The sequence below is a fragment of the Stegostoma tigrinum genome, chromosome 2, assembly GCF_030684315.1.
Source record: "Stegostoma tigrinum isolate sSteTig4 chromosome 2, sSteTig4.hap1, whole genome shotgun sequence".
Lineage (NCBI taxonomy): Eukaryota > Metazoa > Chordata > Chondrichthyes > Orectolobiformes > Stegostomatidae > Stegostoma > Stegostoma tigrinum.
Window position 1 is genome coordinate 107264492 of NC_081355.1, and position 26679 is coordinate 107291170.

Consider the following 26679-nt stretch of genomic DNA (forward strand, 5'->3'; position numbering starts at 1 on the left):
CAAAGCCATGGAGGGAATTGAAAATCAAGGCTGACATTTTTATAATCAAGACAGTACTTCACCTGGAACCAGTGATGGTCAGTGTGGACAAGGGTGATAGGGGAATGGGATTTGTGGTGAGCTCAAACAGAGAGAGATGGGTTTTGGATGACTACACATTTACGGAAAGTTGAATATGGGAGGACAACAATAAGTGCTTTCAAATAGTGCAGAGGAATAAAAAAGCAATGGAGTGGATCTTAGCAATATATCAGCCACAGCAATGTGGGGTCATGAAATGTTACAGTGATGGGAAACAAAGGGTCCTGGTGATAGAGGAATCAAGACGAATGGATGCTTACCTCAGTACCAAATGTGCAGAAATGTTGCACACATCCCCTATTCCCAATTCCTTTGCCTCCACCGCAGATGCTCCCAGGATGATGCGTTCCACTCCCGTACATCTCAAATGTCCTTATTTCTCAAGGACTGCAATTTCCCCCCACAGTGGTCGAGAACGCCCTCGACCGTGTCTCCCGCATTTCCTGCAACTCATCCCACAGACCCCGTCTCCGCAATAACAGCCAAAACAGAATCCCCCTCATCCTCCCATACCACCCCACCAACCTCTGGATCCAATGCAACATCGTCCGACACTTCCGCCATCTGCAATCCGATCCCACCACCAAAGACATTTTTCCATCTGCACCTTTGTCTGCTTTCTGGAGGGACCACACTCACCATGACTCCCTTGTCCACTCCACACTCTTCTCCAGCCCCACCACATCCGGCACTTTTCCCTGTAACCGCAAGAAGTGTTACACCCGCCCAGACACCTCCCCCCTCACCCCTATCCCAGGCCCCAAGAAGACTTTCCACATCAAGCAGATGTTTACCTGCACATCTGCTAATGTGGTATACTGCATCTGCTGTTCCTGTTGTGGCCTCCTCTACATTGGGGAAACCAAGCGGAGGCTTGGGCAGTGCTTTGCGGAACACCTACGCTCGGTTCACAATAAACAACTGCACCCCCCTGTCGCGAACCATTTCAACTCCTCCTATCATTCCTCAGATAACATGTCCATCCTGGGCCTCCTGCAGTGCCACGACCATGCCACACTAAGGTTGCAGGAATAGTGCCTCATATTTCGCTTGGGAACCCTGCAGCCCAATGGTATCAATGTGGACTTCACAAGCTTTAAAATATCCCTTCCCCCTACCACATCCCAAAACCAGTCCAGCTTGTGCTCACTTCTCTAACCTGTCCTTCCTCCCACCTATCCCATCCTCCCACCTCAAGCCCCACTCCCATCTCCTACCTACTAGCCTCATCCCACCCCCTTAACCTCTCTGTCCTCCCTGGACTGGCCTATTTTCTCCCTAACTCCCTACCTACACTCACCTTTACCAGCTCCATCCCCGCCTCTTTGACCGGTCTGTTTCCTCTCCACCTATCTTCTCTTCTATCTGTCTTCTATCAGTCTCCTCCTCTCTCCCTATTTATTTCAGAATCCCCTTCCTCTCCCCTATTTCTGAAGAAGGGTCTAGGCCCAAAACATGAGCTTTCCTGCTCCTCTGATGCTGCTTAGCCTGCTGTGTTCATCCAGCTTTACACCTTGTTATCTCTATTGCGCACAATCTTGTTTGGTTTCAATGTAGTTGCGAAGGACAGGGAAGAAGTTTGTTTCAGGGACCAACTGAAATACATCTTGTGTCTCCACTATTGTCGATCCATTTGTTAGTTGGAAATTTCTGCTCATTTATGGATGTCACACAAGTAAGCTGACAATTTTGTGTCAGTGAACCTGTTGTGAAAGTTGATGACCAGATAAAGCATTAGTTAATGGGTAACTGATGATTAAATCCTGCTTCATAGCGCCAACAAGGACACATCCCATCACTTTACCGATTATTGAGAATAGACTGATGGAATGATTTTTTCCCAGTTTGGATACGTCTTGCTTCTTATGGTCAGGACATGCCTAGACAATGACCTGCTTTGTCAGGAAAATGCAATGTTATAGCTGTTGTGCAATAGTTTAGCCTGAGGCACAGCTAATTCTGGAGCACCAATCTTCAATATTATATTGAGAATGGTACCTGAGTCCATGAATTTTGCTGTATCATTGCACTCAACATTATCTAATATCATGTGGAGTGAATCGAAGTAGCCAAAATTGGTTTCTGTGAAGGTGGGCACTTCAGGAAGAGATTGAGGTAGATCAGCAACCCAACATGTTTGACCGAAATTTATTTCTGGCAAATGTTTCAATTTTTTTTTGCTGGTGACTGCCTCGATCAAGGATGGAAATATTCCTGGAATAGCCTTGTGTTAGTTTTGTTTAATTATTCATAGCAATTTACAACTCGATTTTGCCTGAAGAACTTTGGTCTGATCCATTAGTTGTCTGCTCTGTGTTGATTTTTGACAATAACTTTTCAACTTCCACATATCTGCCTTCAGCTGATGGTGCTTTCGGATGTGTTCTTTAGCGAGAGTTTTATTATGGTGTTAGTACTCTTGGCCACCAGCTGGAGAGATTGTGAGAGACTTCTAATGTGTCTTTTGGTAAGGCCTAACAGTGTTGTACATTAATAGGCAGTTAAGAGGCCAATGGCGATAATTCCATGGGATTAGCACCCAGGAGACAGGGAATTAAACCTTCACCAATAGCTGCCAGCCAAGCAGACATAGGCAGCTTTAGTGAACAACAATGCCACTTGGGAGCAGTATCTGCTGCAGGGATGATACCCACTAGAGAACCAGGATCACGGAGTGGCCTGGACCCAAGATTTTGGATGGGTAAGGGATTTCACAAAGTGAGGTCGCTGAGGATGGATGGGTGAAATGGGAAATCTCAGAGACCTGCCTCCTCTTTGCAATGTCCCTCAATCAGTCCCTCAATCCTTCCATGTCCGTCCCCCAACCTGGGAGAACTTAAGCAGCTTGAGCTTTTTAAAATTCACTCATAGGTTATTGACATCCCAACATTTACTGTCTGTCCCTTGTTGCCCTTGAGAAGATGGTGGGGAGCTGCTTTCTTGAGCTGCTGTGGTTCACAAGGTGTAAGTTTACCCATCAAACCCTGAGGGATGGAATTCCGGGATATTGACCCAGTGACAGTAAAGGAATGGTGATATATTTCCACGACAGGATGGTGAGTGACTTGGAGGGGAACTTGGAGATGGTGGTGTTTCCATACCTCTGCTGCCCTAGTCCTTCCAGATGGAAGTGGTCGTGGGTTTGGAAGGTACTGTCTGAGGATCTTTGGTGAATTTCTGCAGTATATCCTTGCAGATAGTACACACTGCGCTACTGAGAGTCAGTGGTGGAGAGAGTGGATTCTTGTGGACGTAGTGCCAAACAAGTGGACTGCATTATGCTGGATGGTGTCAAACTTCTCAAATGTTCTTGGATCTGCACCTGCTCAGGCAAGTGGGGACTATTCCATTACACTCCTGACTTGAACTTTGTAGATAATGGGCTGGCATTGGGCAGTCAGGATTGAGTTACTCACCACAGTATTCCCAGCTTCTGGCCTGCCCTTGTAGACACTGTGTTAATGTGGTGAGTGCAGTTGATTTTCTGGTCAACATTAGCCCCCAGGATGTTGATAGTGGGGGATTCAGTGATGGTAATACCATTAAATATCAAGGGGCGGTGGTTAGATTGTCTCTTGTTGGTGATAGTTATAGCCTGGCATTTGTGTGGCGCGAATGTCACTTGCCAATTGTCAGACCAAGCCTGGATGTTGTCTAGATCTTGTATTTGAACATGGACTGCTTCAATATTTGAGAAGTCATGAATGGTGCTGAACATTGTACAATCATCAGCAAACATACCTAACTCTGACTTTTTGATGGAGGAAAGGTCATCAATGAAGCAGCTGAAGATATTTGGGGCTAGAACAGTACCCTGAGGAACTCCTGCAGAGACATCCTGGAACTGAGAAAACTGACTTCCAACAAACACAGTCATCTTCCCATGTGCCAGGTGGGACTCTGACCAGCGAAGAGTTTGCCCCTGATGCCCACTGATTCTAGTTTTGCTCGGGCCCCTCGAAGACACAGTCAGTCAACTGCAGCCTTGATGTGAAGGGCTGTCACTCTCACCTCACATCTGAAATTCAGCTCTTTTGCCCATGTTTGAATCTAGGCTGTAATAGGTCAGGACCTGAGTGGCCCTGGTGGAACCCAAACTGGGTATAACTGAACAGGTTATTGCTGAGCAGGTGCTGCTTTATAGCACTGTTGATGACACCTTCCACCACTTTGATGATTTAGAGTAGAGTAATAGGGCAGAAAATGGCCTGGTTGGATTTGTTCTGCTTTTTGTGTCCAGGACATACTTGGGCAATTTTTCACATGGTCAGGTATATACCAATGTTACAACTGTACTGGAACAGCTTGGCTAGGAAAGTAGCAAGTGCAGGAGCTCCAGTCTTCAGTACTATTGCTGGAATGTTGTCAAGGCCCTTAACTCTTGTAGTATCCAGTGTCTCCAAATGTTTCTTGATATCACGTGGAGTGAATCAAATTGCTGAAGCCTCTTATCTGCGCTGTGGGGAGCACTGAAAGTGCAGAGATGGATTATACACCTAGCATTTCTGGCTGAAGTATGCTGCAAATATTTCGGCCTGACCTTTTGCACTGATGTGCTGGGCTCTTGCAGCATCGAGGATGGGGATATTGGTGGTCTCCTCCTCCAGTGAGTTATATAATTGTCCACCACCATTCAAAACTGGATGTGGCTGGATTGCAGAGCTTAGATCTGATCCGTTGGTTGTGGGATCACTTAGCTCTGTCTACCACTTCCTGTTTACACTGTTTGGTGTGCAAGTAGTCCTGTTTGGTGACTTCACCAAGTTGATGCCTCATTTTTGGGGACTGCCTGGTGCTGTACCTGGCATGCCCTCCCGCCTCCATTGAACCAGGGTTGATCCCCTGGCTTGATGGTAATGGCTGAGTGGAGGATATTCTGGGGCATGAGCTTACAGGTTGTACTACAGTACAATTCTGCTGCTGTTGATGGCCGACAGCGCGTCATGGATGTTCAATGTGGAGTTGGGTCACTGGACCTGAAACGTTAACTCTGATTTCTCTTTACAGGTGCTACCAGACCTGCTGAGCTTTTCCAGCAACTTCTGTTTTTGTTTGTGTTTGACTTGCCAGATCTGTTCTAAGTCTGTCCCATTTAGCACGGTGATAGTGCCAAGCAACACAATGGATGGTATTCTCAGCGTGAAGGCCAGACTTTGTCTCCACTCTTGCTGAAACCCTCATGGACAGATGCATCCGCAGCTGGCAGATTGGTAAGGATGAGGTCAAGTATGTTTTTGCCTCTTGTTGGTTCCCTCACCACCTGCCACAGACCCAGTCTAAAAGCTATGTCCTTTAGGACCTCACCACTTCAGTCAGTAGTACTGCTGTCATGCCACTCTTGGTGGTGAACTTTGAAATCCCCCGCTCAGAGTACATTTTGCGGACTTTAGTACCCATCTTAATTGCCCAGAGGGCATTTAAGAGTCAAACACATTGCTTTGGGTTTGCAGTCACATGAAGGCCACAAGTAAGAGTAGCCAATTTCCTTCCCTAAAAGACAATTGTGAACCAGATGGGTTTTTACAACAATTGACAATGGTTACACGTTCTCCATTCGGTCAGCTCTATGTTCCAGATTTTTGTTTTTGAATTCATTTGTGACCATATTCCATGGTAAGATTTAAAACAATGTTCCCAGAGCATTGGCCTGGGTTCTGGACTGCGAGCCCAGTGACATTGCCACTATGCTACTGCTTCCTAAAATGGGATTTCCACTGACTTTCTTCCAAAGGTATAGAATCAAATTGGGAGAATACACCAAACCACCAACAATTCCTGCCCCCTACCATCGCCTAATCCCTCCCACCCAGATCCCAGATTAATTACCCAGCATGTAAACTGAAACCTCAAACTTGATAGATTCTCTGTGTAAAGTAACAAAGTTACACTCAACGTGAGAATTTAGTATTTAACCTTTTCTATCAATGAACAAAATCAGACAGTGATAAATAAACGTAACAATCTTGAATAGCCAAGACAATCAAATTGTATGTTTTCTTTATTGAGTTAATGTACAGAAATTGCATCCAAAACCAAAAAAAAAACACAAACTATAAACACCAAATACCAATAATAAGGGGGGAATAAGGCAATCAAATGCATTCCTCCAGAGAACTACTTAACATCCATCTCCAATCATGTCATCAATAAATGTAATGAAGAGCATTAAAATATTTTTCATTTGCTATGTTACTTCATAAAGCATTGTTAGATAAAATAGTGGAAAAGGATAGAAGAATTGTGCAATGCTTTACTGACACTTGAAATTTGCTTTTGTCAAATTTTACCAGGTATTTCCAGTTCACACCACATTTTTCTCATCTCCACTTTTGTCGTTATTCTCCTGTGAGAAATCCTGCTGATTACCATAAAACAACAGATCGCTGTAACATTTTGTTCCGTGTCCCACTTCTAAGTTAATTTCTTGTTGTAGCAGATATGACTTTCAGAGCTGGTGTTAACATGTGTAAATCGATCAAAGTCTGTAGTACAACATGTACAGCTGCAGGACTTTGGAAGCTGCTGTCTCTGATTCCGTCGTGTTTGATATATTGGTGTTTATGCAAGTAACAATGCTTAACTAATATGCAAAAATGCAAAGTAAATGTGAGGGTGTTATTTTAACATTTATTCAGCAGGAACCCAATTATATCTATACGCAACATTACACATGAAAGTCTATGAGCATGACATCAACCCCGAACCATGTTTTTCCATCTTTAGATTCAGGGAAGGAATGGGTTTAAAATAATGAATTATACACAGAGAGACATAAACTACACTAGCCTCAATATCTCTGTACCTGCACATCACATGTACGGCTCTCTCTCAAATGAAAAGCTATTTCTCTAAAGTTAAATAAAATCCTGCTTTCCTTCCTTTCTCCATTCAAGTTCTCATATAATAAAACGTTATGTTTTAACACTTTATTTGCTTTTTTGCTACAATCTCATGTCTTTGATTTTCCATTTTACTTTCACATATGCTATATATCTTATTACTTCCCCCATTGTGTTTTCAGCGTTTTATCCACATTTTCTCTTGTTTTTGCTGTTCCAGCAACATTCTAAATAGTGTCCTACATTTTCAATGCTTTGAACCAGCTCCCAAATGTAGGTACTGAATGTTGTTGCCACAATTGTACCTACTGTGCTTTGACAATGTGGCTACAGATTGCAAACCTTACTTCTATGATCGAACTGTTAGTAGCAGCTGAGGACTAACTAAACATAAATTAAATGATGAGTCTGTGCCTTTATCTCGGTAAGTTCTTCTGACACATATACAAATGGACCAGACCATTTAAAAAGAGACAATCTGCGCACCTTATAATTATTCTGCACTAATCCTTTGAGGCCTGTCCACAGCTTATATCATGATGTGAATGCATGTTGTAATTAGTTAATGCACAGTAATTTAAGAACAACATGCAGCACATGTCTGATGCAAAGAATTGAATGTACACGTGATATAAGAACTACAGTGTACCAAACAAGGCTCATGAATTATTTGGAACTTGGGAGATATAATATATTAAGGTACCGATGTCATCATACATGGACAAGGCAGTTTTGTACTTGCAGCCCCCATTCAGTGAAGTTTTTCTCAGGCACTCTTCAGTAGACATTTCCCCACAAGATTAGGAAACAGTGGATAGCTGTTAACTCGGGTCTAATGTGTAGCATGAGCACAAAGACTTCAATAAAAAATAAGACTTAAAAGGTCAGACAAAGAGACCTGAAAGGAGGAAAATATGACAAATTTAAACTAATATTTCCTGTCATTCTGAAAGACAAGTGTTGAAATACACAACAGTTTATTATTTGGTTACTTCAGTGTCCCTAGGAAAGGGACCGGAAAATTGTCAGGATTCCTGCTCCTGCTCACTGTCCAGTGATTGCTGCTGGAAAGTTTACTTGCATGGCAATTGGGTGGGGACAGGATTGGGCTTATTGTGATTCCCTTCTATCCAGTCAAATTGCCTGCTGACATTCAATGTACAAGCACAAATGTACAGAACTGCAACTCAACCTAAATGCCATAAGGCTTCCAGCGCCCATGGGTCAATACCTTCACAGGAGTCACTATCTCCAGGAGAAGAGGGGTTAAATGGAAGAAAGCTGAAAAATGAATTCAGGCACTTGTCAACTATGCCAGATTTTAAGCAAATGTATAAACTTACATGACTCCCAATTTTATGGACTAAATCCCTTAATGAATATACATGAAGTAATATAATCTGCTCAAACTATAAGTATTGTATTCACTTGAATGTCCAACTGCATGACTTATGCTTTCTACAAATAACACTGGAAACACCCCAAAGCTAAACAAGTAGCTCTGGTGCTTGCAGTCATCACTGAGAATTTGCCCATGCACACCACAACGAACACTCGGGGAGAGACAACATGAAAAGTACACCAAAGAATATTAAACTAAATCACCCTATTTTACATATACAATGACACATCTATTTCAGTTTGAAAACTAAAGATACAAATAAGAATACGCAGGATACACACTTCAAAAACATGCTCATTTTAGCTAATTATTCGTATTAAAGCAAATTTGTGAAATAGCCGAAATAAACAAGTAAATAAATCATTCCGATTTTGTTTGTGCAGAAATAGAGTTTTGAAACATATTTAGATGTTTCAGCAATATGTTTACAGAGAATGTAACATTTTCCCTGTGGGACGGAATATAGTAAATCTCCATGGACTTTTAGAGAATAATTTTTTTATCTAATGCCACATATTACACTATGATATGCCCAATATACAGCATCTGTTCCTTTCATTAATTCTAAGGCCTGAGGAGCAATCACTTGATGTTTCAGTTACCATAGTGACAACAACGAAATAAGATTATTTTTTCAACATCCACCACAGCTACCTGACATGTGACATAAAGCGATACTGAAAACACTATGTGAGGATAGCTGAGAGACTGACAAGAATTAAAACTGTACTACTTAACAGCCCAATTCAAAACAATATAAACTTCAAGATTCAAATACAAAATTGAAAAATGCTGTCCTTCTTCAAAGGTCTATTCTTAAAAACAAAAACCTTCCCATGTTTTAGTTTTTTTTTAATAATAAACCTCCTGCCAGCCTTCACAATTCATCTGGACCCACTTCTACCAATATCAGGGACACAAGAAGTGCAGAGGACTGATCCACGGTCATCTGAAGTCCAGTTCAGCCTGCTAGCAGGGTGTGTGTGAAAGGACTGGCACTTTGTACACAAATGTGATGCTTCATCCAAAATATGGCCAAATTAAAATAAAAGAATCTGAATCATTGAACAAGTCCGATTTGATACACAGGAACATTTTGTAGATGTATTAACATCATAATTTTGACACTAGCTCTTTCTGTGGCTATTAAGTAACGCAGCTTTAAGTCTTTCTTTAGCTGAACTCGGGACTCTGCTTCACTTCTGCCACTGAAGGAACTGCCTCATCACCTTTTTTTTCCATGGTTACTACAACCGTTTCTGTATTCGCAATATTTGTAACCATTGCTGGGAGATTATCTTCACCTACTTCAACAGCTCCTGGTGTGTCCACTTCCTTTGCTGCTTCTGTACCTGTGACCTCACCCTTGGAACTTTCTCCTACACCTTTGACAGCTACTTCTTGTCCTTCTGCCCCACTTCTTTCATTTTTCTTTTTTATATTCATATGAAATGGTTTTGAATCAACGATGGACTTTTTGATTCTCTCTCCTGAAATCCTTATCTTCTCTCTCCGGTCGGGTGGGACGATTGTGTTGCTGAGCCGATTCATCTGCTTCCCAAAGTTTTGTTTGGTTTTCTGCATGTTTTCTTTTGAAAAAGCCTTCTTTATACTATCCACCCGCTTCATGCCTGATTTTCTGAGGCGTGCACTTGCAGTTTCTTCATTATAAACAAATTCTTCATCGGAGGAGAGGTCCGGTGGTGGTGTAGCAGCAGTTGCAGTGTGTTCTTCTTCTGCAGCTGCCACATTCCCTTCATGAGGCAGGTTTTTATAGACAACTGAGGAGGGCATTTGATTTTCCTCCTGTGAAAGCACAAAATGCAATTTTTATTCTGGACTTCTATCCTGTAGAATGTTCTTCAATATTTTTTCAACATGAAAATCACATGCAAAGTAAACTACTATATTTTTAGGCAGCTTACATTTTCTCTCCTCTCTGAACATAAATTAATTCTAGCACATCTCCATGAATTAACTTTCTAACAGCTTCTTGGTGAGACAGTGAATTGCTTTTAAGGGGTTTCATCATAACATCGCTATACCGTCAATCTCTTCGGAGCTGTCTGTTTAATTTTCCTCAAAAAATTTATGTTTTTATCCAAGTCTTGTTTCATAAAACAGAATAATCCCCCTGGATCCCAAATTGACATGTCAGGGTGTTCCAGTATCTATGCTTAAATTCTTCCTGCTATTAACGTTGCTACTAAAAAGTGGAGAGAGAAATCCCTGATTAAGTGCCTGTAAGCTAACATCCCAAGGTACAATTCCAGGACTCAAATAATTACTATATAAGTCGCTAAATGGTCCTTATCATAGCTTTCTTGGATAATCTTGCAAAATGGGGCAAACATATATACATTTGCATCTTTTCTCTTGGCATAGACAGATTTTAGATCAAGTGAATTAGATACTGAGTAAATTGTTTTTACTCCCACATATTTTAATATACTGAAATATACTCTCCCTCTAACAGCTGCCAACACTCCTAGTCATACAAGAACAATATTCAATAAGTACTTGATATTTATCGGTAAAGAATACTTTCAATCACTAATGCACACTGTTAGTTGAACTGAGGTAGTTATCAGTTCATTAATTTTTGTCTTTGTGCCACAGGTTTCAGAAGAAAAAAATCAGGGATGCTTGATTCTGATGAACCTGAAATGTAATCTTTATTCCTCTCTCTGGAGAGGCTGCTAGACCAGCTCAGTGTTTCTAGCGTTTTCTGATTTTATTTCAGGATTACCTCCTGCTAATGATTCCAACTCCCGCATGAGTTACTGATATATGGACATATGAGGTCACAATCGTAATCATGTATAATGTCCTCCACCATCACCTCCTCCATTAAATAGTCTGCCAACAATGAGTGGGTAAGCTTGCATGTGACTAATAGACATTTGGATGAAGTGCCGGAGGTCAATTGGGACACGTGGAATGGTGCATTAGCCAAGGATTAGTGCCTTCAAGGAAAGGGAAAAATACACAGGAAATCAATTATTTTGACAAATGTACTTAGACATTTAAATGGATTGGACAACAAAGATTGTAGCCATTCCCTTGTAGTTCTTTGAAATGTAATATAGGTCTTTAATTGTCTGCCAACAAAACAGACAGAAGGTAACTTATACCAATGTTGAGGTAGCTAGAGTCATTTTCAGAGTAATCTGCAAAAATCTAGCATTCATTTGATAGGGGATAGCATAGTACACACTATATGAGAACATTCATCTTATCATGCTATCTATAAACATGTTAAAATAATTCCCAAAGAAATGGTGACTGCAGCATGTTCCATTATGCTAAATTACATTTACGACAGTCTATGCAAAATATTGGCAGTCACATTGTGAAATTTCTAAATATGTTTTCAAGAGTTCATCTTTACACAAACTCCACTCACTGATCTTTCAAAATGGAACCAGTGATGTGAGTTGGATGATTAAACACATGGTATCCCTGCCTGCGTATTATTTTTCAGGTGGCCAGCAAACAGTTGCTGTTCCAGTGTCTTTGGTCTTCAGGCAGATGGCACAAAGCCTACTGGTATATTAATGCCACCCTGCACTGTTGTATGAAGTTACGTCTGTTAATCAAAAATGATTTGTTGTTTCAGCGATTTTATTTAAAAAGCAATTATTGAACTTCAGGGCTGTGGCATGCAAAAGAAAGGAATTGCTTGGCGATTGTATGATTTAAAAAATATTTTACAGGTCTTCTGTTTTGAAAGAAACACTGTACGCTGACTTCATTAACACATATCTTGCTGGATAGACTTGAACTCAGAATAGTTAGCTCAGTAGCCGTGATGACTACTCCATATTTCATACATCTGACATCAAGACAAACTTTTAGAGAGTTTGTTTAAACTGTATAAATTATCTAAAACAGAACGTACCTGAAATATCACCACTCGGAATTTATTCCTTTTGAGCAGCTCACGGTGGTTTCCTTCAACTTTTTTAACCTGAGCATTTGTTTTATCCAGTCGTTGTCTCACATCTTTAACATTAGCATTGATCTTCTGGGTTTTCACCAGTAACTTTGAGACTGTTGTGTCCGTAGTCAGGTGAGCCTTATTAAGCTTTGCGACATCGATTTGTATCTCTTTAACAGTGTTTTCTATTTCCAGTTGCTGTTGCTCCATTTTCCGCTGAGTTTCATTAACACTGTCAACAATCCCGGCCACTTTTTCCAGGAGAGTTAATACTGTTAGTGGGTCAAGTGGAGAAGCCTCCCCTTCACCTCTAGCAGTGGGATTTATACCAAAAGCAAGGTTGCTAGAGTCTGAGTACATTCGTTCCTCAGCCATGTTGCTGGTGGTTCAGAAAGCTCTCCTCTTGTGTCTAATTTAAAACATGAACTTTGTGTGAGTGCAGGCTAGAGGGGCCAGAACCAATACTGTGTTCCACTCTGTGTTGGCAGTGATTCATCAACCAGCCATTCTCCCAGATGATCCAAGATTAAAAGGGCAGTGTGTGACTCCACCTACCTCTGGAAGCCACCCATTTTTTACGGCTGTCATGCATCCATCCTGAATTACTTGAATGCTTACGTACATGAAGATGGATTCTAACCCTGAGTGTGGAAAATACCTTTTGACTCTCACGCTGGTGATTGAACAGCTGTCCGCCTCCAGTAAAATCTGAAATCTCATCTTACAGCTCTTTTAACTGCAGTGCATAGCTGCCTTTTTATTTTGGTCATCATTATAAGTTATAGAACAAGGTGTTGTTAGGCAGAGTTTTAACAAACACAGATATACACACATTAGAAATCAAAACTGCTATTTTAATAACGCACAAACATGCTTCTTTCAGTGTTGTGTTTTTTAACAATTTTCATGGTTTTTTTAGCTGAATTTTTATCAGCTTGAATGTGTAGTTAAATATTAAGGACATAATGTTGCCATGTAGTTTCAAAGTTAAAGGCAGGTTGGGGAGCGAGGGACAATGGGGATAAATATTCCCAAACAAAGTGTTACATGATTAAGATTTACAAAACCATTCAAAAGTAACTCCCTGATCATAGGATCTGCCGATGCTGGAGAATCTGAGATAACAAGGTATAGAGCTGGATGAACACAGCAGGCCAAGCAGCATCAGAGGAGAAGGAAGGTGGACTTTTCGGGCCTAGGCTTTTCTTCAGAAAAATGAAGAAGGGTCTAGGCCCGAAACGTCAGCCTTCCTGCTCCTCTGATGCTGCTCGGCCTGCTGTGTTCATCCAGCTCTATACCTTGTAATCTTGTTTATCACTCCCAAAAATCCTTGTTTCCACTCTTTCTTCAAAGATCTAAAGGAAGTGATGCCATTTAAGCCATTGATGGTTTGTTGAGCAGATTGATGATACAATTCAGATCTGCACACATTTCTCTTTGTCTAATTCCCATTGTATCCTCTTCTATTGACCCACCTGGCTGCAATTCAAACTTAATGACAATGATTACAAATTTACACTAAATTCTCGTCCAAGAGTTAGAAATTAAAAATCACTTTACGGAAAAGAATTTGTACAGCAAATCTCATACACCATTAAGTAGGAGAAGCATGGTGCTGTGGGCAAGTAAGTTACAGATATTTATTGCATGTAGAATGAGATGTGTAAACAGTAGATTAAGGTAATACTTTTAGGTATTAAAGAAGGAAGTATTGAAACTTTTTTCAACATGGTTCCTGTTCAGTTCAGGATCACAAGAATACTGAAATAATTAGATCACACTAAATTTCAGATTATTGGCGAAATTTAATAAAAGGAAAGAAAGCTGAAAATAGAGTGCAAATTAATGGACAGGTAGATGTAATTGATTCTATGCTCCCTTCCTGTCCTGAAGACAGTGATTGATGCCTAAATAGGATACCATGGTACCTGTAACCATTCAGTTCCTCATGCAGGAGACTCTTCTTCACAGATGAAGCAAGTTATTAGAGAATGATCGCTAACACATTTAATTGTGGACAGGCCTTATTCAACGTCCAGACATTTCAGTTTGCATTTTGGGCTGGATTTATGCTCTGTGGCAATTGAAATTAACGTGTTATTCTCCTCTGGGAGTTGACTGATGTCTCACAGTGTCAGTGCACTCAGTATTCTGAGCTACATTATTGTTTTTGGATTGATTCTGACAAAAAAGCACTTCACACTAATGTATAAACGTCAATTGCATCCAATGCAAACTGGACCTGACACACAACTAACAATAAAGAAGGTGGCTGCATTATAATAAATTAAGAATTTGTGTGAATTTGTTCCCAAGGATTAATTTCTAGTCTTCTGAACTCAATTTTTAAAAAAAGTTAAACTTAGTCATAAATAGTCTTTGTGTTTTATCCTGGACAAGGTGTGGGGAAGAAATCTGACAAAAGAGTTGCATTTTGATACATGATCAAAGTTTTTTCTGAAGAAGTGAAATTTAGCTGAATTGATTGCGGTCCCATGACTGGATGGGGAACTATGGGGGACATTTTGTTTTTTTGCACCCAAAGCCCACCATATTTCAATGCAATCAGGTCCTTAATTGGATAGTGTTTAGCTTTCTGTCTAATCAAGTTCCCAGTTGGGTAGAGATCTCACCCCACCAAGTACTCTTCAGTACCAACGATGTCACTGGGAGCACTGACTACTGCTGGCATTCCATACAGTCTTGCAAGAATTGGCCATGGATCCTTAGGCAGAACTGAGTGTGGACTGGATGTGGATTGCTGGCTGGAGTTAAGTGGAAGGGGGAGGAAATTCAATAGCAAATCAGAAGGCTGACTTCCTGCGGGGTCTTTTCTTGACACTGGGTCCCTCAATCAGGCACAAAATTCCTGCAAATGAAGAACTCCTTCCAGGCATTGACAATCTGACAGGAACTTTCAGCAGACGCTGGAGACTTGTGCAAGTCCTACCGAATCCCAGTAAATCCTGGTGATTCAGGGATAATTACACTCAAGTGGCAGGCTAATGAGGCGAGATTCCAACATTAAGCCTTCTCCATCTCCCACTAAAGTGAGAAAGGTTTTCCAGATACAAGGATGAGAAGTGAATGCTCCTGCTGGATTCTCAGTCCCCTCACCATCACGCCTGTTTTGGCAGATTCCATTAAATGCTGTCCCATATCGTAGAATACTGATTTATAGAATCCTACAGTACTGAAGAAGTGATAGCTTATTGTTGTCAATAATGGCATCATCAACTACATTATTTTGCTGGGAGTGATATGATCAATTATTTAAACAGATAATCACAATGATAGTTGAAATGCCAACGAGTATCCTTTGGGGCTCTTTTGGGTTCAAATCTGTGATAAAGAGGAATAACCATTTAAGTCACTATGCGCTGTCCCAGCTCAAGGGTCAGAGATACTTGTATGCACTTAGAGGGCACCCACACCAATGGGAAACTTTCTGTGGGGCTAGTGGCACTAATGTGAGGACACGGTAGGCAAATCAATGCCCCTTCTTTATTTTGAGAGGCCAATTTCTGCACACAAGTAGATTATTCAGCAATAGATGACTCCTCTTTCAGTTGAATTACAACCACACCTGACCATATTTATCCCATTTTTCTATTTTGGAAAGATTTGTCCTATCAAGAGGAAATGGATAACGCAAGTTAGGAACAAAAATCAGAAATTGCTGGAGAAACTCAGCAGGGGGTCTGTCAGCTTCTGTGGAGAGAAAGCAGAGTTAACATTTCGGGTCCAATCAGCAAACTCAGTGATGCTGTAATAGCTCTCACTGTAGCACTAGAGGGGTCATTAAAACATCAAACTGCTTCAAAAGCTTGAGATAAGAAGAGTTTCAGATAGATTGCACAGGGGACTCTGTTAGATTTTCTCATTTCTGCAAATCTCAATTTGGTGTATCCAAATTTTTGTCCATTTTGAATGAAGCTGTCAAAATTAACAGAAAATTTTAAAGAGGGATATTCTCCGAAAATAGATTTTTAACTATGTTTAAGTTAATCCTAACTCAAACAAAGGAAGAGCAGAAGGTCAGCGATTAGAAACTGCTGAGTCAAGAATTGAATTCTGTGCCTAAAATCTAGGTGTGAACAATCCAGAGAAAGGAACCACTGAAATTGACAGCCAGTCGTTACAATTTTGAATTATTTTCCTTCCCAGACCCACTTGGGATACTTTCTATGCCAAAAGGTGCTATAAGAATGCAAGTTACTGTATAAGAATTAACATAAGAATTAACAGTGGCTAAATGATCACTAAACATTATTAGCAGGTAGCACAGTGTTTAATCAAAACTCTTTAGAGATTGTTGACAATATTTCCCAATGATGAAGCATCATAGAGTCATACAGTATGGAAAACAGACTCTTCTGACCAGATATCCTAAACTGATCTAGTCCTATTTGCCAGCATTTAGTCTATATCACTCTTAAATCCTTCCTGTTCATGTATCCATTCAGGTGTCTTTTAAATGTTGTAACTGTACCCATTTCTACCACTTCTTTTTGCAGCTCGTTCCACATACTCACCACCCTCTGTATGAAAAAATTGTCCCTTAGTTCCCTTTTAAAATCTTTCCCCTCTCACCTTAAACCTCTGCCCTCTAGTTTTGGATTCTCCTACCCTGGAGAAAAGATCTTGGCTATTCATCCTATCCATGCCCCACTTAGTTTTATAAAACCTCTATAAGGTCACCGCTCAGCTTCTGACGCCCGAAGGACATGAGCCCCAGCCTAATAAGCCATGCCCAGTTGCTCAAACTTTCCAATCACAGCAACATCCTTGTAAATGTTCGGACTATACTTTATGCAGTGGTGCCAGGATCCTGAGGTCGAGGTGAAAAAGTGGGTCACAAACATAACTTGCAACTTGTGGGACCACCATACAATGGAGAGCCATGGCAAGCTACTTATGCTTTTGACCTGATTACAGGTTCGGCATGTCAGCAGCACAACTGAAACATGTGGGGCTACAGAGGAATGCTGGAGACCTTGAGCCACCAAATAATATGTTTAAAAATGTTAGAAGCTCATGGGGTCAAGGATTGGAGGGCAAACTCCTCTGGGAAGGTCTTTGAAGCTGCAGAAGCTGCCTTTCTTGCCTGATCCACCTTTGATGGTCTCTGGGGCCTGTAAACCTGATCGCAGCGTGTAGCATGGAGGCCAACTCCAATTGCTGCTAGTTTTCCCATGGAGGGGTACAACTGTTCTTTGTCCCACTCATTTTGTGGGACGTGGGCCTCATTGGCTGGGCCAGCATTTCTTGCCTGTCCCTAGTTGCCCTTGAGAAGGTGGTGGTGAGCTGCCTTCTTGAACTGCTGCAGTCCACCAGCTGTAGGTTGGCCCACAAGGCTATTAGGGAGGGAATTCCAGGATTTTGACCCAGCGACCGTGAGGGAACGGCAATATATTTCCAAGTCAGGATGGTGAGTGGCTTGGAGGAAAACTTGGAGGTGGCAATGTTCCCAATGATGGGTGGTGAGGAAAGGGGATCACACTGCCTTCAGCAAAATCTGAATGACAACAAAAACATGACCTCTAACTGGGCCTTTAATTTATAAATCAAACATCCGCCTACTTGGGGCAGGCAGGCTGTTTACATTTGGTCCCTTCAACGCCGAATGACCCTGAGGGTACAACCATCAGAGACCTGCACTGATCCAGCCTTCATTGGCCATCCTGGTCCTTCAAATTCCTCCCCTGATGCCTTCTGTGCTGGGCATTGGTGTGACATGAATATATTGTGGATATGTACTGTTTCTGACTAGACAGACAGAATTTTAACTCAAGTAAGAAAACCCTTTAACAGCAGGGCAAAAGAGTGTCTAAATATGAAAAATGATTCCATATGTCTTTTTTTTATAGTATAGCATTCCATGAAGAAAATACCGAAAGCAATAGAAGGAATATGGTCTGAAAATGACAACAGTAAAACAACTAATGAAGGTATTTATAAAAACAGAAAATGCTGACGAAACTAGGTAGCAGCACCCGTGGAAGAGAAACAGAGTTCATGTTTTGATTTCCAGGATTGGAAAATGCTGATTTCTGTGTGTTGTCAAAAGGCAGAAACAAACGTGGAACAGATGGTGAGGTTGCCCAGAGCAGAAGACAAAGGGAGCAGTAGCTGTAGTAAATGGCAATTCTGGGACACAGAAGAGTTGTCTGTGATAGGTGTGAACACAAGAAAATAGGTCAGCCTTGCTAGGAACAACAAGAGGTAAATAAGTTACAGGGGTTGGGTATTAAAATGGAGGACAGCGTCTGTGCTCTGAAAGTTCTGAATTTAATATTTAGTGCTGTAGGCTGTCAAGTGACCAAGTTGAAAGTGACATGTTGTTTTTCCAGCTCACATTGAACTTCGCTGTAACACGTTAGCAGGACTAGGACAGAAATGTTGGCATAAGAACAAGAGGGTTTATTGAAAAAGCAAAGGACTAAAATGTTAGGATCACTCTTGAGGACAGAGACTGGCCAAAAACAGTGTATCTCTGATCATTTTATACATAGCAATAACATTTGCCGCGATAATCTTTATTGTAAATTAAACCCTTACAAAATAATATCCAGATAAAAAAGAAATAAAGAGTTGCATTTTATAGCACCTTTCATGACCTCAGCACATCCCAAAACATTTTACAGCCACTGAATGATTTTATAATTCTGATCACTCTTGTAACGCAGGAACTGCAGCAACCAATTTGTACACAGCAAGGACCTATATTGAAATGCCATTTGATTGTGAGAACGTGTAGTTTTAGATAAGTTGAGTTCCTAAGACTCAATGGTTAGATATAAAATAAAGGGCTGATTTTTTTTCACGAATAACATTTTAGAGAGGTTGAGATCTATCCTCTTCCATCAGTTGCTAGACTGGAGTTTATTTCCTCAGACCTGGTCTTCATAGGTATGTGCATAGACATGAGGAGTTGCCTAACTGCCTTCAATAATATGCTATTCTATGATTCTACCAATTGGGTTTGTGCCAGTGTGAGTTTGATTTCAGTCATAAGTGTGCAGAGAATACAGGCTTTGGGGTTTTAGGTGTTGGAGGTCAACCTGTATATGAGGTGCATGAAAAATGAATGATTTTTGGCCAAAGTCAAGAGTCAACCTTGACAAGAGATTAACAATTACTCAAATATATATGGTAGCAATTTAATAAATTAACAGATAACTGTTCAAATGACGCTTAACCATTTATGTTTAGATATAATCAGACATTTAAACATTGGCTAGGACTTGACATTGTAAAGAATTCCCCTTCTCTTCAAATCATACCATGGCATCCTATTCAGCTACCTGAGGACAAAGACAAGGCCATCAATTTAAGAACTCATTGAAAAAAATGCAACCTCTGCGAGTGTAGCAATCCTTCAAAACTATTCTAAAGTGGCAATTCAAACTAAGTGCTAAGACCTGTGGAATGGAACCTAATCTCACAACCTGCTGACATGAGTCTAGGCTGTTTTTAAAGTGTGTGTCATTTTCAGTGTTCTGTAGTGTGAAACGAAAACACATTTTAAATGAAGGGTGTACCGTATTCACTGATCTTTAAAAAAGTTAGCATTTTACTGAAACATTATGGTAAAACATCTTTAATGTTAGCCCTTCGATTTTACTTCATTGACATATTTCTGAAGTAACCACTAAGTGTCATGATCTAGGTTTTAAAGGGAGAGGGTTCTTGCAATCTGCTGCAGTAAAATGCATTTTCTGTCAAACCAGTGCTTACTTTCTTTTAAAAGAGAGGAAATATATTTATTGTGAAACTATAGGCTATGGACTATGTTTACGAATAAGCTAGCACAACCTCATTGAAGTGAACTTCAGCACTCGTATTAAATATTTGAAAATTGATAATTTGCAATAAAATAAAAAACAGATTCTGTGAAATGGTGCTTCCAGAATTTTGACAGATAAGATGAGAACCGAATGGCACCACTTAATTTTGCTGAGGTCAAAATTGCTTTGAATTTCAGCATAATGCAGTATTGTGTTATAAAGGCAGATCACACCCTTGTCACTGCAGTGACAGAACCATGAAACTTTGTTAAACCACAATCCTAAACACACATGCCCAGTAGGTGACACTGTTGAGATTTTAGTACCGTTTGCAACGTAATCTCAAATACAACGCATGTTTAAATAATTACAGTGTATTTTATCACAGCATGATGGTGACTAATAACAGTGTATCAATGCAACTTTTAAAACCATTTGAATCTCAATAAATACACCAAATGATCAACCTAAAGTCTTGTTCTACAAAACAATTTTTTTTCCCTGTGGCACACACCATAAGCACCACCAGTTACATTGATGAGTTACTAAATTTACACCAAGGGGAGTCAAATATAGCTGTGGACTCAGAGTTATCCAAATGGCACGGCTCAGATGTCGACCACATACTCAATCCAAACAGCTTTGAATTTAAACTAATCACAGAACACAGCTCCACAAATCATGCAAATAGTGTTTGAAAATGCATCATTCCCTAATAACTTCAAAAAAAATCCCTTCGTTTCTTGCAAGGAAAGTTAGTTGTAAACATTTAATTCCCTTTTCTTTAATCCTCTTGTCTTTAGCAGGTTCAGTCAATCCCTTACTCAAAACTCCCTCAAGTAGTTCTCTGCCTTTCAAGTGTCATTTGTAATTTACTATTAACATTGTGGCAAGGTTATTACACAACATGTGAGTGGCATAAATAAAGAGCAAAATTCTGCTCGTGAAGTACAAAAATGGTCCTTTCATTAGTATTTCATTTTGAGGCCAGCTGTGTCGTCTTGACTTGTTCCTGCATTTCAGTTTGAATTTTTTTTTCTAAAAATCAAAGAACCCTCCTACTGGTTGATGGAGAAACTGTCAGTTATGAATAGACTGTCATTTATTTATCTATCACTCGAGCATCCTGGTCATATCACCAGGCACAGTCATTTCTATGCTGGCACAGGCTCAGAAAACAAAGGCCTCTGAAACAAAAATCTTCTTCTTAGGAAAAGAAAAATCACTTATAATTCAGCAATTGGTGAGACATGGCAAATGAAGAAAAAAGGTATAAAAATGATAAACTAGACCATCCTTGATGAAGTGGTGCAGTCTGCGTTAAAATGTCCTAGGTTTTGTTTCTGTCGGCGGCCTCGGTTATTTTTTGGGCATTTCCTGTGAACCAAATAAGGAAAATAATCAGAGCTTCATAATTGTAAGATTTCTACTGTTTGATTTCATTGTAAGATTTTTGTACTTTCCCAGGTGACCAAAGGCTCCATTGTAAGGTATAGTACAGTCACATGTGGAATAAGGGCCTCTTTCTATTCACAATGGGCAACTTAGCTGCACCAACATGATATTTCCAACTCCCATGCCATTCACACTGGCGACACCTTTTAGAAAATTAATTTATTGCAGAGGTAGGGCTAGTTTGTTGCTCCGTACCCCTGGGAATCTGGGTTGGTATTTGTCAAATTAATTTCATTTCTGACTCTACAGTTAGCAAACAGATGCAAGTGTGGGCTGCATTCAAATCCAGATTGAATATGTGTAAAAAGCACCATCCTATTCAGCTTAACTCTTTAAAGTGGCTCATATAAGTAGTGCAAATAAATGTAAAACGAATAAGCTTTGTGTGACCTTCTTCCTCAATTCGTGAAGGTATAAATCAGATTGAAAACACATTTGCCTATTGTCAAATTGGCGCATTGAGAGATTGTATTGGCATTTGCTTGTGCCGAGGACATAACAGGTAAATTCTGTGTGTAGTGAGTTCACACTCTAACCTGCACAATCCAATGAAGATTAGTGTTTTACTCCATTAACGCCAGGATTTTTGAGTAGACTATTCAGGCCTAAAAAATACTGAATGGGACAATTGCCCAGCCCAATTCCAAACGATCCCATTTTTGCCAAGAGGTGAAACCTGAACTCTACAGGGCTATCTGAAAACAGTGCTGAGTTTAAACAGACTCCATTTCTGCTGTAGCAAGGGCTTTAACGTGTAGCTTGGGAGCTCTGAACACTGAGAGTAACCATAAAGGCTTTTGACAGGTTAGTAAGACCTGGAGAACTGTTAAGCTGTTAACTTAAATCATTCGCTCCCTCGAAATTTAAAAGAAGCCTGTACGCTGGCAGGTTAAAAGGGGATTAAGCTTTCAAGTTGTTTAAATCACCAACCATTTATAAATTTAAAACAAAAGTCTGCCTGTGTCAGCGAGTTTAACAAAAAAACAACTTGTCCAACATTTCCAATAGCAGTTTGTGGACACTGGCCATGCAGACGACATGCCCAGCCCATTGTAACTGATCAAGGATGGTCAGTGTCGAGAATTTGAACGGGCCAAATGCAAGCAGCTGCTGTACTCCCAGCCTTGAAAAGGCAGGCGAACCCCAGGTTAACAGAGTAAGCACCCTCAAGGCCTCCCTAGTGAAATGCGACATTCCTGCAGCTACTCAGGAATTACTGGCCCAAGACTGTCCAAGTGGAGGAGAAGCATATGGGAAGCCAATGAGAAGCTGTTGTTGGGGGCATGGATAGAGCATGGGGAATGGGCAGATGTGAAAGGGTTTGATGAGTGTGGGCTAACAGTCATAATATTTAACAAAACAATTGGGAAGAATTCACAAGAGAATATAGGACAGCTTTTTAGATAGGCTGCCTTGGTATTGGTCAGGCCGTACGGCCACATCTGGTCTATGTCAGGTAACAGAGAGGGGGGTCTAACTCCAGCAGCACCCATCCATTGAAGCAAAGTTCTTGTCATTTGGGAGTTTTTCCTCAAGATGTGTTCAGCAAGTTGGAGATTTACTAACTCTCACTTATGTGAACCAGGAGTGAAAATCCAAATCAATGATGGAAAGAAAAAGCAAATCAATGGGTGAAATGAATGAATCGGTTGCTTTTGAGCATGGCCTCGACGAGTAGCTGGACTGGCACAGCACAGACAGTAATACCTACAATTCCGTCTACATGTATATAGCATAAAACTTATATTAATCGTAATTAAGGGAAGGGGATCACCAGTGCATAATGGAAACTGAAATATACATTTGGTCTCATGAGAAGTCTCCACAATAACCAGACACAGGAACAAGAAATCGTTACAAATGACAAAAGAATTATTGGAGAGTGATAATGGGAACTGCAGATGCTGGAGAATCCAAGATAATAAAGTGTGAAGCTGGGTGAACACAGCAGGCCCAGCAGCATCTCAGGAGCACAAAAGCTGACGTTTCGGGCCTAGACCCTTCATCAGATCCGGCTCTGATGAAGGGTCTAGGCCCGAAACGTCAGCTTTTGTGCTCCTGAGATGCTGCTTGGCCTGCTGTGTTCATCCAGCTTCACACTTTATTATCAAAGAATTATTGGAGGTGACTTTCAAGTTTTGCCCTCCCATGCCACACATGAAAAATGCGGGGATAATAGCCATAAGCCAAGGTAGGGAAATGGCCATTGCAGCTTGTCTCTTGGATGCCCAAGGCTTGCCTGAGGCAATTTTCTGTTGGACCAGAAAATGGGTGAAGATCAAGTCCAGCTCTTTGAGTGAGGTAGCTGTTTATACAAGTGAATTGGGAGTTCTTTGCTGCTGTAGGACACCAATTGTATTTTTCAAAAGCAGTTGTGAAAGCAACCCCACATAAGTGGTTTCACGGTCTCTGTTGGCTTCAAATCGATTTAGACAAAAAGGAAGAACTCTCTTCCTGCCACCTCTCTTTAAGAATTGAAATAAATAACGGAAGAGTAGGGTTGAACTATATAAAGCATAGAATATTTTTAAAATTGTGCACATCTCGCTGTAAAAATAGCTCCTGTACGTTTATTTTGCTGAATTATTAACGTACTTTGCTTACCTTGTTATACACATCACCACAGCAACTATTATGGCAATCTGCACAGCTCCAATTATTGCTGCAATTAAGACATAGTGAAGTTTTTGCCCACTTGGAACAACATATAGAATACTGAAGTCTCTGTTTTCACAGCGCTGTCCAATGTATCCAGAGTCACAGCTGCAACAGCAAAACAAGCAGGTAGTACATTTTTATCTAAATATATACCTCCTAACATGTTTTAGCTTACTTTTTGTTTCAGTTTTCTTCTGGTCTACTTTCCTGTTTGTCCTAGCTGCAGACACTGGGCTAAAATACAGATTCACAGCCACCGTCCAGCATCACGCTTGAGTGACAATGATTCTCATGAGTTTGCCTGTAAAATGAGGTGGCGCTGCCACAGAGGTCAGTAATCACAGCCAAGTCTGATCATATTCTCACCTGATCGTTAGGATCATGGATCATTGTTATTTTTCCGATCTTTTCTATCAGAACAATGAAAGGTTGGTATAGTATCCATAGATCTACAGAGCCATAGATTCATACAGCATGGAAACAGGCCCTTCAGTCCAACTAGACCATAGAACATAGAACATAGAACAGTACAGCACAGAACAGGCCCTTCAGCCCACAATGTTGTGCCGACCATTGATCCTCATGGATGCACCCTCAAATTTCTGTGACCATATGCATGTCCAGCAGTCTCTTAAATGACCCCAATGACCTTGCTTCCACAACTGCTGCTGGCAACGCATTCCATGCTCTCACAACTCTCTGCGTAAAGAACCTGCCTCTAACATCCCCTCTATACTTTCCACCAACCAGCTTAAAACTATGACCCCTCGTGCTAGCCATTTCTGCCCTGGGAAATAGTCTCTGGCTATCGACTCTATCTATGCCTCTCATTATCTTGTATACCTCAATTAGGTCCCCTCTCCTCCTCCTTTTCTCCAATGAAAAGAGACCGAGCTCAGTCAACCTCTCTTCATAAGATAAGCCCTCCAGTCCAGGCAGCATCCTGGTAAACCTCCTCTGAACCCTCTCCAAAGCATCCACATCTTTCCTATAATAGGGCGCCCAGAACTGGACGCATGCTGACCATGTTCCCAAACTAAACAAGTCCCAATTGCCTGCGTTTGGCCCATATCCCTCCAAACTTATCCAAATGTCTTTTAAATGTTGCAACTGTACCCCCATCCTCCACTTTCTCTGGCAGTTCATTCCACACATAATCCTTTCTCTGCGTAAAAAAGTTGTCCCTCATGTCCTCGCTAAACCTTTCTCTCACCTTAAAAATATGCCCTTTAGTTTTGAACTCCTACACTCTAAGGAAAAGACCTTTGCTATTCTCCTTATCTATGCCCCTCATGACTTTGTAAATTTCTATGAGGCCACCTCTCAAGCTCCTATGCTTCAGTGAGAAAGTCCCAGCCTATCCAGCGTATTTTTAATAACTCAAATCTTCTATTCTTGGCAATATCCTGGTAGATTTTTTTCTTAGCCCTCTCCAGTTTAATAATATAATTCCTATTTCAGGATGACCAGAATTTTATACAGTACTTCAGAAGTGGCCTTACCAACATCCCGTACAACCTCAACATGATGTCCCAATTCCTATACTCAAAGTCTGAGCATAGATGGCAAGCACGCTCAAAGCCTTCTTAATGACCCTGTCTACCTGTGATGCAAATTTCAAAGAATTATGTACCTGAACCCCTTAGTCTTTCTGTTCTACAACACTATCCAGGTCCCTACCATTAATTGTCTCAGTCCTGTCCTTATTTGTTTTACCAAAATGCAACACTTTTCATTTATCCAAATTAAACTCCATTTGCTACTCCTCATTTTATCGCCCCAGTGGATCAAGATCTTCTTGTAATCTTAGATAAACGTCTTCACTGTCCATTATACCATCAATTTTGGTGTCATCTGCAAAGTTACTAACCATGCCTACTACTTTCTCATTCAAATAATTTATATAATCACAAACAAAAGTGTGGACCCAGTATCAATTCTTGTCAACACCGCTGGTCAGAAGACTCCAGTCAAAATAACAACTCTCCGCCATCACTCTCTGTCTCCCACTGTCACGCCAATTTTGTATCAAATTGGCAACTTACCCTGAATCCCATGTGATCTAACTTTGCTAATTAGTCTACCATGCGGAACCTTAGAGTGGACTGTGTTATGAGGATAGGTTAGACAGGCTGGACTTCCATTCACTGGAGTTTAGAAGATGACAGGTGGTTTGACTGATGTTTATAAGGTTCAGAGTGGTCTTGATAAGGTGGGTGTGGAAAGGATGTTTCCTCCTGTGGATGAGACCAGAGCCCAGAGGCAAAATTAAAGGTCACCTTTTTAGGACAGTAAAGACAGAGTTAATTTTTTCTCTCAAAGGGCTGTGCAACATTAAAACACAAAAAAGTGGTGGAGAAACAGTCATTAAATATTTTGAAGGTGGAGGTAGATTCTTCTTAGGCAGGGGAATCAAAGGTTATTGGGATAGACGAGAACGTGGAATTCAAAACACAAATGATCAGCCATGACCTTGTTGAACGGCAGTGCAGGATTGAAGGGCTGAATGATCTA

At 40.8% G+C, this 26679-nt stretch overlaps 2 protein-coding genes across 2 annotated transcripts in view; both read right to left on the bottom strand.

The window, feature by feature from the left end:
- Positions 1–6061: 6061 nt before the first annotated feature.
- LOC125447050 (caveolae-associated protein 4-like) lies at positions 6062–13465 on the bottom strand. Its single transcript, XM_048521116.2, has 2 exons — positions 12224–13465; positions 6062–10128 (listed from the first exon to the last, which is right to left on the bottom strand). The coding sequence occupies exons 1-2, from the start codon at positions 12635–12637 to the stop codon at positions 9496–9498; spliced, it is 1047 nt and encodes a 348-aa protein (XP_048377073.1). The 5' UTR covers positions 12638–13465; the 3' UTR covers positions 6062–9495.
- Positions 13466–18664: 5199 nt separating this feature from the next.
- The window catches only part of LOC125465602 (tomoregulin-1-like), a 215432-nt gene continuing 207417 nt past the window's right edge, over positions 18665–26679 (bottom strand). Inside the window, exons 9-10 of the mRNA XM_059638344.1 lie at positions 24112–24270; positions 18665–21429 (exon numbers count right to left, since the gene is read on the bottom strand). Coding sequence (XP_059494327.1) covers positions 21339–21429; positions 24112–24270 — 250 coding nt within the window. The 3' untranslated portion in view covers positions 18665–21338. The remainder of the gene's footprint in view (positions 21430–24111; positions 24271–26679) is intronic.

Coding starts and splice junctions, on each gene's coding strand:
- LOC125447050 (XM_048521116.2), bottom strand. CDS start 12,637: ATGGCTGAGGAACGAATGTACTCAGACTCTAGCAACCTTGCTTTTGGT. Junction 10,129..12,223: donor TCCGAGTGGTGATATTTCAG/GTACGTTCTGTT, acceptor GTGCTTTCACAG/GAGGAAAATCAAATGCCCTC.